The sequence below is a fragment of the Quercus suber genome, unplaced genomic scaffold (assembly GCF_002906115.3).
Source record: "Quercus suber isolate HL8 unplaced genomic scaffold, Cork oak 2.0 scaffold_289, whole genome shotgun sequence".
Lineage (NCBI taxonomy): Eukaryota > Viridiplantae > Streptophyta > Magnoliopsida > Fagales > Fagaceae > Quercus > Quercus suber.
The window spans coordinates 609,134-625,598 of NW_027069745.1; the positions used below are offsets into that span (position 1 = coordinate 609,134).

The 16,465-nt window shown below is 34.7% G+C and overlaps 1 protein-coding gene across 1 annotated transcript; it reads right to left on the reverse strand.

The window, feature by feature from the left end:
* Positions 1–5,789: 5,789 nt before the first annotated feature.
* LOC112003654 (UDP-glycosyltransferase 74B1) lies at positions 5,790–7,921 on the reverse strand. Its single transcript, XM_024035859.2, has 2 exons — positions 7,280–7,921; positions 5,790–6,906 (listed from the first exon to the last, which is right to left on the reverse strand). Exons 1-2 carry the CDS (start codon positions 7,919–7,921, stop codon positions 6,175–6,177), a joined length of 1,374 nt encoding a protein of 457 aa, XP_023891627.1. The 3' UTR covers positions 5,790–6,174.
* Between the last annotated feature and the right edge of the window lie 8,544 nt (positions 7,922–16,465).

Consider the following 16,465-nt stretch of genomic DNA (forward strand, 5'->3'; position numbering starts at 1 on the left):
AAGGAGAGATTTGTTTGTGTCCCATGGTTTGTGAAGAAACCATCTCCTCAATTTATATAGGGGGTGAGGGTTGGTGAGAATTAATTCATGCAGAGTTCGAAAAGAGTATTATCAGCAGGGTTAGTAATGAAGTCGCCAATTTCCAAGGAGGCCACGGACGGTTGGACCTGTGTCAATTTAAGAGGACATTAATGAAGGCGCGTTTCGCGCACCGGAGCGTCAAGCACGGAACACGAACAGACAGAGGGCGTTTCATAAATGAAAAGATGGGGCCTCGAGTTGGAGGCAAGATCAATGCCACGTGTAAAGATCATAATCTGACGCAAAGAGAATCATCTCCAATAAAGCAATCTGAGGACAAACCTCTACTTACAAAAAATTGAAGTAGTAGACAGAGCCAAGGTATTGTATGGTCCTCGGACCCAAACCTATGGTAAAACTACACACACCATTATATCTCATACTTACAAAAATTGAAGTGGTAGACAGAGCCAAGGTATTGTATGGTCCTCGGACCCAAACCTATGGTAAAACTACACACACAATTATATCTCATACTTACAAAAAATTGAAGTGGTAGACAGAGCCAAGGTATTGTATGGTCCTCGGACCCAAACCTATGGTAAAACTACACACACCATTATATCTCATACTTACAAAAATTGAAGTGGTAGACAGAGCCAAGGTATTGTATGGTCCTCGGACCCAAACCTATGGTAAAACTACACACACCATTATATCTCATACTTACAAAAAATTAAAGTGGTAGACAGAGCCAAGGTTTTGTATGGTCCTCAGACCCAAACCTATGGTAAAACTACACACACCATTATATCTCATACTTACAAAAATTGAAGTGGTAGACAGAGCCAAGGTATTGTATGGTCCTCAGACCCAAACTTATGGTAAAACTACACACACCATTATATCTCATACTTACAAAAATTGAAGTGGTAGACAGAGCCAAGGTATTGTATGGTCCTCGGACCCAAACTTATGGTAAAACTACATACACCATTATATCTCATTCTTACAAAATTGAAGTGGTAGACAGAGCCAAGGTATTGTATGGTCCTCGGACCCAAACCTATGGTAAAACTACACACACCATTATATCTCATACTTACAAAAATTGAAGTGGTAGACAGAGCCAAGGTATTGTATGGTCCTCGGACCCAAACCTATAGTAAAACTACACACACCATTATATCTCATACTTACAAAAATTGAAATGGTAGACAGAGCCAAGGTATTGTATGGTCCTCGGACCCAAACCTATGGTAAAACTACACACACCATTATATCTCATACTTACAAAAATTGAAGTGGTAGACAGAGCCAATGTATTGTATGGTCCTCGGACCCAAACCTATGGTAAAACTACACACACCATTATATCTTATACTTACAAAAAATTGAAGTGGTAGACAGAGCCAAGGTATTGCATGGTCCTCGGACCCAAACCTATGGTAAAACTACACACACCATTATATCTCATACTTACAAAAATTGAAGTGGTAGACAGAGCCAAGGTATTGTATGGTCCTCGGACCCAAACCTATGGTAAAACTACACACACCATTATATCTCATACTTACAAAAAATTGAAATGGTAGACAGAGCCAAGGTATTGCATGGTCCTCGGACCCAAACATATGGTAAAACTACACACACCATTATATCTCATACTTACAAAAAATTGAAGTGGTAGACAGAACCAAGGTATTGCATGGTCCTCGGACCCAAACCTATGGTAAAACTACACACACCATTATATCTCATACTTACAAAAAATTGAAGTGGTAGACAGAACCAAGGTATTGCATGGTCCTCGGACCCAAACATATGGTAAAACTACACACACCATTATATCTCATACTTACAAAAATTGAAGTGGTAGACAGAGCCAAGGTATTGCATGGTCCTTGGACCCAAACCTATGGTAAAACTACACACACCATTATATCTCGTACTTACAGAAAAATTGAAGTGGTAGACAGAGCCAAGGTATTGCATGGTTCTCGGACCCAAACCTATGGTAAAATTACACACCCCATTATACCTGGGTACTAGACAGAACCAAGGTATTGCATGGTCCTCGGACCCAAACCTATGGGGAAACTAGATACTTACAGGAAAAATTGAAGTGGTAGACAGAGCCAAGGTATTGCATGGTCCTCGGACCCAAACCTATGGTAAAACTACACACCCCATTATACCTGGGTACTAGACAGAACCAAGGTATTGCATGGTCCTTGGACCCAAACCTGTGGGGAAACTAGATACTTACAGGAAAAATCGAAGTGGTAAATAGAGCCAAGGTCTTGCATGGTCCTCGGACCCAAACCCGTAGAGAAAATAACTATCTAGAGAAAAACCAAAGCGTTATTTAGAATCAAGCTATACCCGATCTTTAGATTTATATTCGAAGGGTAACAGACGGTTTCATGAGGCCAACTCCGGAATAGAGTACGAATGTTGAGCAGAATACAATAGTAAAGCAAACAACAGAAAATATCATCAGATGGAAGCAAAGTATTATATATTCAGTTCAAACGGAAAGTATACAATTCCCTTACAATGCCGCTGAGGTAAGAAACAAAATAATATCAAAGAGAAAATAAACAAAGCTATCCTATGCCGCATACTAGTCTCCTCAACTCAGTAGGCAAATCAAGTCAGTAAGTAAATCAAAAGCTTGGGCCAAAGCTTAAGGGCCAGATCTCGGAAGGTCCGTCGGAGGACTTGCCACGTCTTGTGGCACTTCGTGACCCTCGGTTACAACGTCCCCAACGCTATCTGGGGCTCAACTTCCTCGGATGGTTGATCAGTTAACGGCGTCTCCTCGGCGGACATATCTTAACCTTCAACCAATGGTAATGAGGATCCACCCTCAGGAGCCAGGCGAAAATGCCTAAGGTAATTAAGGGTCACCGACCTCATAGGGATTCTCACCCCTCCTTCTACGAAAGCAACTATCGGGATCACAACTTCACCCTCCCTCCTCCTAAGGTGCCACTCTCCCTCTTCACAGTACTTCAAATTCACATTATTGGGTATTCCATAGTCAACCATGAATTTGTTCATCATCTCATCGGACTCGACCAACTTCTTAAACTTACCCATTCCCTAAAGACAACTAAAAGTTCTAAAAGAGAAAAAGAAGAGTGAAATCAAGGAAATTTGGATCACTAGAAAAAGAAGACTTACAGAAATATGACGGTACTCTTCAGATAGTGTGCAAGTTGAGCCAGATTCAAATTATACGCATCAATAATTGTAAGCGCGAAAATGATGAAACCCTTAGGTTCAAACAGGTATTTATACTCCCCTTAGGTTCCCCAAATGTAACCGCTTGCTCATAAAAGCAAAAGATCATGCCGTTGAAAGTGGGAAACGTGGTGCCGCCAAAATTTAATGTGGGCGCCCATTAAGTCTTGAAACGCTAAAAACGCGCATCGGGCAGTCAGAAAGCCGCCAGCATCAGTACAAACCGAAGTGGGGCAATTCGTCCATGGACCCGCAAGTATCAAAACCCTCCTCCCCATCCGAGGGAACGTGCAGCAGGGTTTTGAGGGGCTATTGTGGGGCCTATGGGCTTGATAGCCTCGGCCCATCATGAAACAGGCCCAAGGCCTAGGCCGAGGAGCATAGGCTATTTGTTGTTAGGGTAGGGGAAAGTCTCTTTTCCCAATCCACGCTGAGGACAACCTTATTCTCGGCCTGACAAAGGTGATTTTGGGGAAAGAAAAACCCCAAAATAAGCTATCGCTCTCACATTTAATGCACTCAACTAACCCCCCTGACCGCATTAATGGGGAGGTAACCCCTTAGCAGGATAACGTTGATCAGAGTGAACCACTTGAGTACCGATAAGGCCTCTGATGGGACGGACGACCAGAAAAAAGGCCAATAGGTGATCAACAGATGGAAGGAGGAGATAGGAAGATGAAAACTATAAAAGAAAAGCTAGTAAAGTAAGGAGAGGGGGGGAAGAAAAAAGAAAAAGTGAGAGAACAATTAGGCCTCCTCGGCCACAGGCCGAAAAGCATTCCCCCATTTGTAAAGAAACCCTTAGCATTTTTATTTTTTATAGAAAAAGTTCATGCATGGTGATCGACGGCCAGCACCTAAACCTCTCAGCCCACTCTCTATAAATTTATTGTTTGGGTTTATTGGGCTGAAAACCCATCACTCAGGGTCAATCCAAATTGAGTCCCTACAATTGTCATTAACATTTACTATCTCTTCTTATTATTTTTATTTTAATAATTTTAAAAAATTTCTTCTTGGCATTCTGTTTTCTTTGACTTATAACAATATTGACAAAAACAAAAAATAATTATATTTTCAATTAATATCTTATTCATAATATAGAAAATAAATTTGTAAATATTAAAGTGAAGAATAAGTGTGTATTGTGTAGTCCAAATTTTGTAGAAGAAAGAGAGGAGAAAAAAAACTTATGAATATGTTATTTTATTAGGTTAAATTAAGTAACCTAATAATTTTGTGTTCAGAACAATTCTAACAACTTGTAAGATTCAAATAAAAGTACAAATTTTAACAAAAAAAATATCATTTTAAAGTATTTGTTTATGTATCATATGATATGTACGATTTTACAATACGATACGATTTATACGATACACACACTGTATCATACGATTCATGAGAACTTATAATACGCTGATACGATATGGTTTTTTTTTTACACATAATACAATACGTATCGTACGATACTAACAACTATGCCTTGACGTATACTTTTTACAGATAATATAGTTTTAGTAGATGAATTTGAAAGTAGAGTTACTGCTAAGTTAGAAATTTGGAGAGATACTCTAGAATCTAAAGGCTTTTTTACTATGTAGGACTAGAACAAAGTACATGAAATGAAAGTTTGGTAAATGTCAAAACAAAGATGAAAAGGCCATGAGACTGAATAATCAAGAGATACATAGCAATGACAGCTTTCGATATCCTAGATTAATATTTCATAAAGATGGAGAGATCAAAGAGAATGTGAATCATAGAATAAAAGTAAGGTGAATGAAGTAGAGAATCGATCGTATCAAGAGTATTGTGTAATCATAGAATACCTATTAAGTAAAATGTAAAATTTTATAAAATTGCTATAAGACCAACTATGCTCTATGGTTTGTTAGATTGTTAAGAAGTAACATATTAATAAAATAAGTACAGTTGAAATGAGAATGTTAAGATAAATAAATGGAAATGCATGAAAATATAGAACTCAAAATGAGTAAAACACCTTAAAGTTATGGGTTACCATTATTGATGAAAATATGAGAAAAAATTGGGTGAGATGATTTGGTCATATTCAGGTGAGAATGTTAATACATCAATAAGAAAAATATGACGGTTAAAAAAAAAAAAAAAAAACGACTGTACATTCAAACAGCTAATCTTTTAAATTAAACATGTTGGTAAAATAAACTCATCCACACACTTTCTAAGTTCTGAATGTAAACTTATATCCCTTTATTGTTGCTGATTGATAACTTTTGGAAAGAGAGAGGTTGCCGCCCCTTGTAATTGTGTATCACGTTCTACACTTATAGTCTCAATAGCTGTCCGCCAGTCCCTAACTTCCGGAAAATTTGACTATGGTTTATTATTGTTTCAAATGACTTTTTAAGTGACTTTCTTTGAGTGATCATTAATGATAGCTGATCCAGGGAACTAAATTAACATCTGGGCTGGATATGCTTTCAGAAAAAGAAAAGAAAACCTTTTATGCAAAAATGAAAATATTAAAGCATGTACGGGGAAAAAAGAATATCATTGGTAATTCTTCATTAGCTAAAACAGGGACTATATGAAAGAATTCCCATTTAAATTCATTCCAATGAAACGAATCTAACAAAACAATGACAGGACAGGGAAAACAAGTCACACATTGACCTAAAACAAATTCACATGACCATTCACACACAAACACTAATAATTTATTTTATGCATTTGACGTTTATATTAGTTTTTTCATAGCATGTGAATCTTATAATTATATTAGATTCTCATATTGCGAGGGACGATACATCTATCGAATGCATGAAATAGATTCTCCTTACTTACTAACAATAAAACACAATAGCATAATTGCTAGGAAGGTCAATCTAAACTACACCAAATGGTAACTATTAGAAAAGTTCATTGCCTATCCTTTTGTACCAAATGCTGAACAAATTCATTGATATTCTTGTCAGAGCTCCCTCCTTCACTGACTGCTTTCTTAGCCAACTCCCTCCATTTACTAGCATTCTTCTTAATCTGCTGGCTCCTCTCTCCTTCCATCACTTCCTTCAAACACATTACAAGTTCTTCTTTTCTCACAACTCCCTTATCATCCTCCTTGGCTCTTAGCCCCACACCCCAAATCTCCTCCACAAACTTTGCATCTGTCAATTGGTCAGCCCACTTTGGCACTCCCACCATAGGTACCCCAAGGCTCAACCCTTCTAGTGTTGAGTTCCACCCACAGTGTGTTACAAAGCAACCAATGGCTTGGTTTTCCAGCATTTCTAGTTGGTTACACCATGTCACAATCAAACCCTTTTCTTTTGTTGAGTCCACAAACCCATCAGGCAATTTATCTTGCTCAGATTCTTTTACAACCCACAGGAAATGCAAGCCACACTCCTTCAAGCCATATGCAATTTCTTCCATTTCTTCTAATGTCAAGGAGACCATGCTTCCAAAAGAGACATACACTACTGACTTAGGTGGCTTTGTTTCTAGCCATTTGATGCAATCATCACTAAGAGGCTCCCATAGACTTGCTCCATATCCTTTGTCATCTTCAATCCGACCATCTAAGTAAGCCGCTGGGACCATTGGTCCGATCAACTTTGCTGGCCAGAGCTTTGATATGCTTCTCGCTTCCTACTTAAACATAAAACACGACATATTTTTGTTTCAGTAAGCGTATAATAAGAAAAAGAAAGGGTCATTTTATGGTACACAATTTTTTTTGGGTAGGTAAATATTTACCTAATACCAATAATATTATAAAATATATATTAAATAAGACAATATCCAATATTAACTTGTTAGAACCCCTTTTTGTTTTTCTTGTGTGTGATGGTTTCTAAGAAAACAAAAAAACTTGTGTACAAATAAAAAAAGAAGTATATACTGTAAAATTCTATTCTTTCATGCTGCTTCTATGCTAGTGAGAAGAATGACTACATTGAATTGATGGTAAAAAATCTATAAGTTAACATGATAATTGATAATGGTGATGTTGGTCACATACCTCGGCCTCTAATTCTTCGAAAGTGTTACTAAATATCCAATCAGCCATGTCCAAGTTGGAAAACTGACTTAATTTCATTGCCAAGTATGCTGGATAACTTTCTGGCAACTTCAGAAAACTTGGTAGGTCAGGGAAGTTCAATGGAGGTAGGCCAGGAATGATTAGTGGTGTAGTTTCAAGCTTCAATGGCAACGAAAGTTTGCCATGGTGTATGAGACAGAATATGTGGGATACAGTGGCTGAATTGGTAAAGAACGGTGCTCCATAAATGCCATGTTGCTTAGCAACATCAAGAGCCCATGGGAAAAATGAATCATACACAACACAACTCACGGGAGAACCAGAGTCTTGAAACTTTTGGATGAGTTCAGATAGAGTTCTTGAGCCATTGGCCTTGAATGACTTCAGGAACAAGTCCACGTTTTTTGCTTGTGCAAAGCCACTCTCATCAAACCCATCGGAGATGGGCTCAACACCAACGTTTGCAGTCCAAATGGACTTGAGAGTATAACGAGTTGTAGCTATCGTGGCCTTGACCCCTTTTGAGGCTAAACGTTTTGCAAATTGGAGGAGAGGGTTAATGTGACCCTGGCTTGGATATGGGAGCACCACAACGTGACCTCTATACTCTGTTTCTTCCATTTCTTTATAATATTGTTGTTTCTCCTCAACTATCCTTATTTATTGGAGAGAAACCTGTTTTACAGTAAATTTTATCCTAAAAAACTAGTACCACAAACTTTTGGCAAACTGATAGTGGCCCAAAAAAATGTGATGGATTCATGTAAAAGTGTAATTACAATTAATTTACTACATCAGATGATTGTGGTAAATATTGAGATTATACTAGCAACTTATCTATACTTTTGTTTTTTTTATAAGGAAAATGCTAATAGATACTCTTAGAGTAATGGTTAATAATCCATTTAAAGGAAAATTTTATAAAAAAAGAAAAAGAAAGTAAGGTTTTTCCATTTCTCATAAAGGTAGTGTTAAAACTTTCTTAAAATTGATTGTTAACTACTGTCTTAAAAGCACCCGTTAGCATGACCATTTTTATAAAGGGTCCTGTTAACGGATGCACTTAGGATAATTATTAATAAACTATTTTAGGAAAGTTTTGATATCACTTTTATGAAAAATATAAAAAAATTTCAAAAAATTAATTGTTTTTATTCTTTTCCCATAAAATGCTTCTTAAAATAGTTTCTAAAAACTAATACCTTTGGGACATCCATTTCACTCTCTTATAAATAATTCGATTTTCTTTTATATGAATAATTCAATATCTAGGAGAGGAGGATTTGAATGTTATCTATGCTTCTTACCATGTATCAAAACCGAAGTTTTGTACTTCTATTGAAATCTGTTCATATGAATGCTGCCACTGTGCCACATAAGACATGAAAATTATTGTGGGAGGGCATTAATTTTTTTTCCTTACTATTTACTTCTCATTTTGCATTCACATTAATTAATTTTCTTTTTTTCCTCTTGCCTTATTATTTGGAAATTATTGTGGAAGGGCATTAATTATTGGGAAATTTTAACCAATGCTCTTGGCATTAATTATTTGGTTTAGCTGTTATTTTTAGAAATATTTTATTTGGAGAATGATAAAACAATACATATTGTTGACAACTTTTTATATTTTCTATGCTATGAAAATGGTTTCAAAAATTACCTATTATAGTTTATTAACAATTGCCTTAAGGGCATCTATTAACATGATTCTTAATTATTTTTCTTTACTATTTACTTGTTTATTCAACATTCACAATATTTTTTTTTTCCTTATTCTCAAAACAAAAATTATTTTTCCTTTTTTCCTCCTTACGAGTTACTATGCTCTATTTTTTTAAAATGGGAAAAATTAACAAATGCCCTAAGAACACTAGTTTAGCAATTATTTTTAGAAACTTTTTATGAGAAAAGAAAAAAATAATTGATATTTTCACAATTTTTTTATATTTTTCATGAAAGTGGTATTAAAACTTTTCTAAAATTTTCTATTAATAAATGCTCTAAGTGGTATTAAAATTTTAGGTGATGCCAACGAGTACCCTTAAGGTAATGGTTAACAATCCATTTTAAGAAAATTTTGACACATAAAGATAATTAATGTGAATATTGAATGAGCTTCTAATAAATATGGATAAACTGTGTAAGAGTCCTCATATTGCTTTACTTGCTGAGCGAGTGATCTCATCAAAGCCCCGATGATACACGTGGTATTATTCATTGTTGATGAGTTCACATTAAAGACCCCATTTTTTTATTCAAAAAAAGAAAAAAAAGAAAGAAAGATAAACTACCAATGCCCTACCAAATAAAAGGTATATAAAGATGGAAAAAGAAATGATAATTAATGTGAATGAGCTTCCATTTAAGGAAAAACTGTTAATGCATTTTCAAATAAAAGAGCACCTAAAGAGAAAAATAAAGAAAAATAATTAATGTGAATGTTGAATGAGCAAGTAAATAGTAAGGAAAAACAATTAATGCCCTTCCACACAAGTAAAAAAAAAAAAAAAAAATCTATTTTAAAAAAAATTAGCTAACCACTTTTCAAAATACCTTAATGTAATTCTCTATCCTATACTCTATTTTATTAAAATATTATTTATTTATTTATATTATTTTTCTCACTTTTCAAAAAATTAAGAATGTTTAATAACTGTTTTTTCTCTTTATTTTCTGTTTTCAAAAATAATTTTCTATTTTTGAAACTAAAAAAACTTGTTTGACAACTCAAAATAGACAGAAAACAAAAACTGTTCTTAAAACTTAATTTGTAAAGGAAACTGAAAATATACAAAATGCTATTTTTGGTTTCTATTTTTCAAAAGTCAAAGAAAACAAGCATTTGATTTAATGAATTTGTCTCATTTAATGAAATAGCATTATATTTCAAATCCTAATAACAACATATTTTAGTATTTTTTTTTTTAATTTCAACTGGCCAAATATGTTTTTGATTTCAAAAATACAATAAAATTATTTTTTCTTTATATTCCCAAAAACAAGTTTTTAAAAATAGAAAACAAAAATTTCTACCAAACATAATCTTAACTTTTCTTTATTTCAATTACCTAAACACAAAAAAATAAAATAAAATAAAATAAGTATTTGGGAGGAATGAACTTAAAAATAGAGAAACACTTAAGCAAAAGGGTATTTTAGAAGATTATAGGCATGATTTTAAAAACTTGATTGGACAGGCCTATTAAATTGAAACCAAACCCTAGTTTTTTCTGATAAAAATTGTAAAAATTTAAACCTCGATCATAAAAACTGAAATCAAAACTTTAAATTTATTTATTTATTTACCGGTGTAGTTTTCAAAATCATGTATATTAAAGAACCCATTGCATGTGTCGTTTTTTTACTTGTCTTTTTGTGTGGGGGAATTCGTTCCTTGAATCGGTTTCTTTTACCCTATTGATGTTGCCAAGCTCCCTGTCATGTCATGTGATGTCGTCTCATAGTCTCATTGGAAATGAGCAGGACTTGTATTGTTTAAAAAAACAAATCAGACGGATTCTAATGTTTGGTAAAAAATACACCGAAATGTAAACAATTCATTAGGTAAGATCTCAACAAATCTATCTAATTTCATTGTGCTGTCGTATCTAGTTATTCTTTATTTAACATTCTTACTTCTTAATCCTATAAACTTTCTTATTTTAACTGTCACTTTCATTTTAGTATTGTAATTCTTTTAATTAAAAAAAAAACTCCCTATAAATGTTACTATTGTGTCCCCCAAGTATTGTAAATACCTTTTGTTATTCATTAAAAAAAAAAAAATGTAAATACCTTCTGTTAGAGATAGAAAAGCAAGAGCATAGAAAATGGAAAAAATGGAGAAAATGTTAAAAAGTAAAAGAATAGAAAATATTTTAATTTTTTTTTATTTGTGTTTAGTTGAGTGATGGACAGTAGAGGGACGGAAAACTTTTTATTATTTGATTGAGAAGAAAAATCGAAAGATAAAAAATGTGATTTGTATAAATTTATTATCATGCTCATATTAAATTAAAAAAGTAAATCAGATGAACAAAAAAAAAAAACCAACAGATAAGTATTAGAAAAAGACAAAAATCAAATTAAAGAAGAAATAAGGATAAAACCAAAGAATAAGAAAATGAGAAAAAAAGAGAAAACGACCAAACACACGTGTACCTTTCACATGGGTATTTTGGTTTTCACTTGCACGGAAAAATAATTTCATGTTTTCTTTTTAATTTTCTTTCCAAATTGGATAAAAAAACATTTTGGTAGACTCAAGTTCTACCAGTTTTTCCTCCTTTCATCTCTTTAACCAAACATCTTCAAAAATTATATTCTTCCTATTTTTCTCTTCTCATTTTTCCATCCTTCTAAAATCCACCAAATCAAATGGACCCTTAAACTAAACTCAACTCAAACCCACTCCCGCCTTTCCTCTCAAGCTATTCTAGGACTTACTGTTAGGATTCTAGGATGTTCGCGTAGCACCTTTCTATGTTAGACTCAAAGCTGAACATGACAAGCTATTTGAGGTTGACATTGACATACAATAACAGGATCTAGACCATTCAAGAAAACAAAAAATTATGTCTCACATATCCGTGGGATCCATTTGCTATGACAGAGATGGAATATACACCAGAAACAAAGTATACAATCTCTTAGAAAATATGAGTAATGACTAACGAACATTCAAGAAATGACTAGTAAACACAAGTTATTGCACCCAAAATTGCGACTTGTGTGTATCAGGTAGTGTGTAAGATCATATGTCAGTCGGTAGATATGCAAGGTGTACATACATAACTAGAGTTTTTGTGTGAGGGACTGTTTTATAGTCATAAGCCAAATTAAATTTCTTTTTCTCTTTCATTACGTAGAACAGAAATATTCAACCAAAAAACATAAGTAGAACAGAAATCTGTCATTAAAAAGTCATTTAATTAGTGCAAGTCGGCGGGGATCCTATGGGTCAATGATTAACATTTGCTGTCTGCAACATTAGGACATGGTTTGTACTTTGTAGTGACCATTTTTAAGGTTGATTATCCCAGAGCTCTAATTCAACTTTAATTAAACTTTAATTGCAGGTTCTAAATTCTAAGGTTTTTTTTTTTTTTTTGGAGAAGATAAATTCTAAGATTGATTATCCCAGAGTTCTAATTCAACTTCAATTGCAAGTTCCAAATTCTAATCCTGGGTGTTGTTGACTTACAGTAGAGTCTTGAACATTTTTTATTATAAAATTTTGGGTAATGTTAATGGGTACTCTTAAGAGTATTTATTAATAAACAATTTAAAGAAAGATTTAATTCATTTTTACCCAAAAAAAAAAGTATCAAAATATTTATTTACTTTTTTATTTTTTTTATGCATAAAATTTTTTTAAAATAACTTTTAAACGGATGTTTTTAACTTTTTTATTTTAATTTTTTTTAGGAGAGTATTTATTTATTCTAATAATATATTTTTTATCCTTCGCATAATCTAAATCTTTGAAGAAAAAATGTATTTTGTATCAAATGATAAATTTATTGGTTTTTTTTTTTTTTTATTTTTAAGATAAGGTGTGGCCCTCCAGCCTGCCGTTTTATGATTTTATCACCCAAAAATACAATATAAAAAACAAAAACAAAAGCAAATGATAAAACAAAACAAGAGAGTAGGAAGAGATAAGGTTTAGCCTTGATCACGGATTTCGATGTCGACGTTGAGGTTGGGTGAAGGAAGTGGAACACTACAATTTTAAAAAGAGTTAAAAAATTATCTCTTAACTTTTCTTATTTAGTTTTGTGTTTTTCTTATTTAGCTTTGCATGAGATAGACAATTGTTTTCTAGAAAATTTTAGCATAAAACAATTTTATTTCATGTCAATTTAAATAAGGAAAGTTAAAACTTAAGAGATAGTTTTCTTTTAACCCATTTTTATACGATACTACTAAACATTGCAAGATGTGAAAAATGGTTTCTATCAAAACAAATGGAGTAATATATGTATAAACTCTCCCATCCAAAAAATAAGTCAACCATTTTTTTTTCAAATTTTTTATTAAAATATAAAAAAAAATATTGAAAAAAATATCGCAATTATTAAAACTAACAACAAAAAGCTAGAATCTAGATTGGTGAGGTTTTGATCTTGTAAAATTAATAATTGATGTTAAACTAATATTAGCAACGAAATGTGTTATACCATGTTGTATATGCTAGAGTGGATGCAGAAGGCAAAATATAGAATAGGAACACCGAGAACACAAGGGTTACGTGGTTCAACCTTGTTGGCCTACATCCACGGAAGAATCTCATAAGGGCTACATCTTTATTATAAAAAAGTGTAGTATAATAACATGTGTTATAATGAACCCTAACATGAATATATATATAGGCAACTAAACCCTAGACTACTAGTACAAGTAGGAGTGGGCTTAGGCCTATTACATTGGGCTAATATGTCTAATATATCTCTAACCCCCTCCCTCAAACTCAAGGCGAAATCTCAATGAAGGCTTGAGGTTGGATAAGTATGAGATGATCACTTGGAGATACCCTGAAGAATGCCTTCGAAGAGACCACAATGAATAATGTGCCAATTGACCAATTTTGGAGTTTCAAATGAAGAAATAGAGTCCAAAATCGAAATCTACGCGAAAAACTAAGCAAAATAGGTACTTTCGAAAATTTTAACTTTTGGTTAAAGGTTAACGCAAAAGTCAAAGTCAACGAAAGACAAAGTAAACGGATCTTGGTGAAAGTCAACAGTTAGTCAATGGCTACATGGTCTGCGTTGGATCACAAATCGGGCTATAAAGATGGTGACATTATCCCGATGACATGTCGCTAACTTGGACTAGGGCTGACATGGCTAGGGCTTGTGTGGCGCTGATGTGGCTAGATGACATCATCAAATGACATCAGACTAACATCAGCAGAAGTCTTTCACAGCATTGTAGCGCGTGCATTCCTCGATAGCGCGTGGATCTAACAGTGTGCGCGTGGCGGCATGTCATTCATCAGATAAAGGTCGGATTTCACAGTTTGACATATCAGAGGGCTACAAGGTCGTCATGGCGGCGCGTGTGGCCAAAGTCTGATTTGGGAGTCGGGAACTTTTGGTGGCGCATGCGATTGTGTTGGAATCTCTTTATGGAGCGTGGTGGCACGTGAAGCTTCTAATGGTGACCAACTTTTCTGGGTTTTGGTCGCGGGATGCAATGGAGTATGTTTGCAGCGTTAGTTTCATTAAGTGAAGGCTTGATGTGCGCAGATCTGAGAAGGTAAGTCACGGTTTTCTTGGTTGTTGAATTTTGACATAGCATTGAGAAACAGTGGCTGCAAGATGCCATGGAGTCTAGATCCAGAAAACAAGCATGTGTGACTTCAGATGGTGGTGTGCACGTGAGAATCTTCTTTGCTTGCTAGAGATGTTTATTTGATGCCAAGAACGAAGTTTAGCTCTGATACCATGTTAAACAAATATTATTTACGCGATGTGTTATATCATGTTGTATATACTAGAGTAGATGCAGAAAGAGAAGCATAGAATAGGAACACGAGGGTTATGTGGTTCAGCCTTGTCGGCCTACATCCACGGAAGAATCCTTTGGGGTGTGTTTAGTTGGGGTGAAAACAGGGAAGATAGAAAATAGGAAAAGGAAAATAGGGTGAAAAATGTTGTTTTCCACTATTTGGTTGGGGAAGAAAAATAGGAGAGACAGAAAACAAGGGAGAATATTTTCTCTCTTGGGCCCACTTTTTTAATCCTCCCAAATTGGGAGGAAAATGTGGAGAGAAAAGTGTTGTGAAAGCACTTTTACACAAATACTCTCACCTACCCTTCATTAATGACCTGATGACTTTCTCTTCTCATCCTTATCACTTTTTGCCTCTTCTCATCCTTACCTTCACAGCACACCAACGTCCAGGTTCTCTTCTCTCTCTTTTTTTTAATTACTTTTATTATTATTATTATTATTATTATTTAACGTGACCTGATCAAGTTGATACAAAATCTTTTACCCAATTAAATTTATATATACACTATTGTAATTTTTACATTATAATAATAAAAATAATAATATAAATTTATATGTATGACGGGGTAAATTTTATATTATTTAATAAATACAAATAAATCTATTTCTTACATATTATGTAACCAAGGGTATAATAGTTAATTTATATTAATTACATTTTCCATCATTCCATTTTTCTCTCCAACTGAACAAAAGATTTTTTCCACCCTCCAACAAAACACACAAGAGGGAAAACCAAATATTTTCTATCCTCCCACTTTTCCATTCTCCCACAATTTTTCATCCTCCCACTTTTCCACTCCTCCAACCAACGGACCCTTAAGGACAACATCTTAATTATATAAGAGTGTAGTACAATAACCTGTATTACAATGAACCATAACATGAGTATTGTGGGGCCAGAAAATCAAGTTGCCAAGGCCCACTCCAACCCAGGCCCAGATGGCCCACGCCGAGGACGCACGATGGGTCCGAGGATGACCCTATCCTCGGTCGTCCGAGACCTTGGTACGGAGAAGGGCAAGCTTTGGGCGAACCGTCACCTCGGCATTGAATACGTTCACCTAACCCCTCTGGCCGCATTAATGGGGATGTAACCCCTTGCCAGGGCGACATCAATCAAGGTGAACCACTTGAGCACGGATATGACCTTTGATGGGATAGGCCGTCAGGAGGAAGGCCAATAGATGATCAACAGGAGGAAGAAGATGGGCATATATAAGAAATGTGAGCAAAATGTAAAGTGGGGGGGAGAGGTCTTTTTTAGGTCGCTAGAGCGGGAGAAAAGTCTCCTCGGCCATGGGCCGAGAAGCATCCCCCAGTTGTAAACTGTTCTAAGTACTTTTTCAATAAAAGAGAAAGATGTTCATGCTTCGTAAACCCCGGCCAGCGCCTAAACCTTCAACCCACTCTCTACAAATTCATTGTTCTGGGTTCGTTGGGCCTTTAACCCATCTCTTTTGGGCTTAGGCAACAAAAATTGACCCTACAATTGGCGCCGTCTGTGGGGAGGATTAGCGCGCCGGCCGGCGCAACAGGCGACTGTTCTAAATAACCATTCTACGGAAGATCAGTGGTGATGCAAAAAAAAAAAAAAAAAAAAAAAAAAAAAAAAAAAAAAGAAAAAAGATCGAGACAGAA

Excerpts from the sequence above, each read along its gene's own strand:
- LOC112003654 (XM_024035859.2), bottom strand. The coding sequence starts at position 7,921 with ATGGAAGAAACAGAGTATAGAGGTCACGTTGTGGTGCTCCCATATCCA. Across the intron at positions 6,907-7,279 it reads TCGAAGAATTAGAGGCCGAG|GAAGCGAGAAGCATATCAAA; the intron begins GTATGTGACCAA and ends ATGTTTAAGTAG.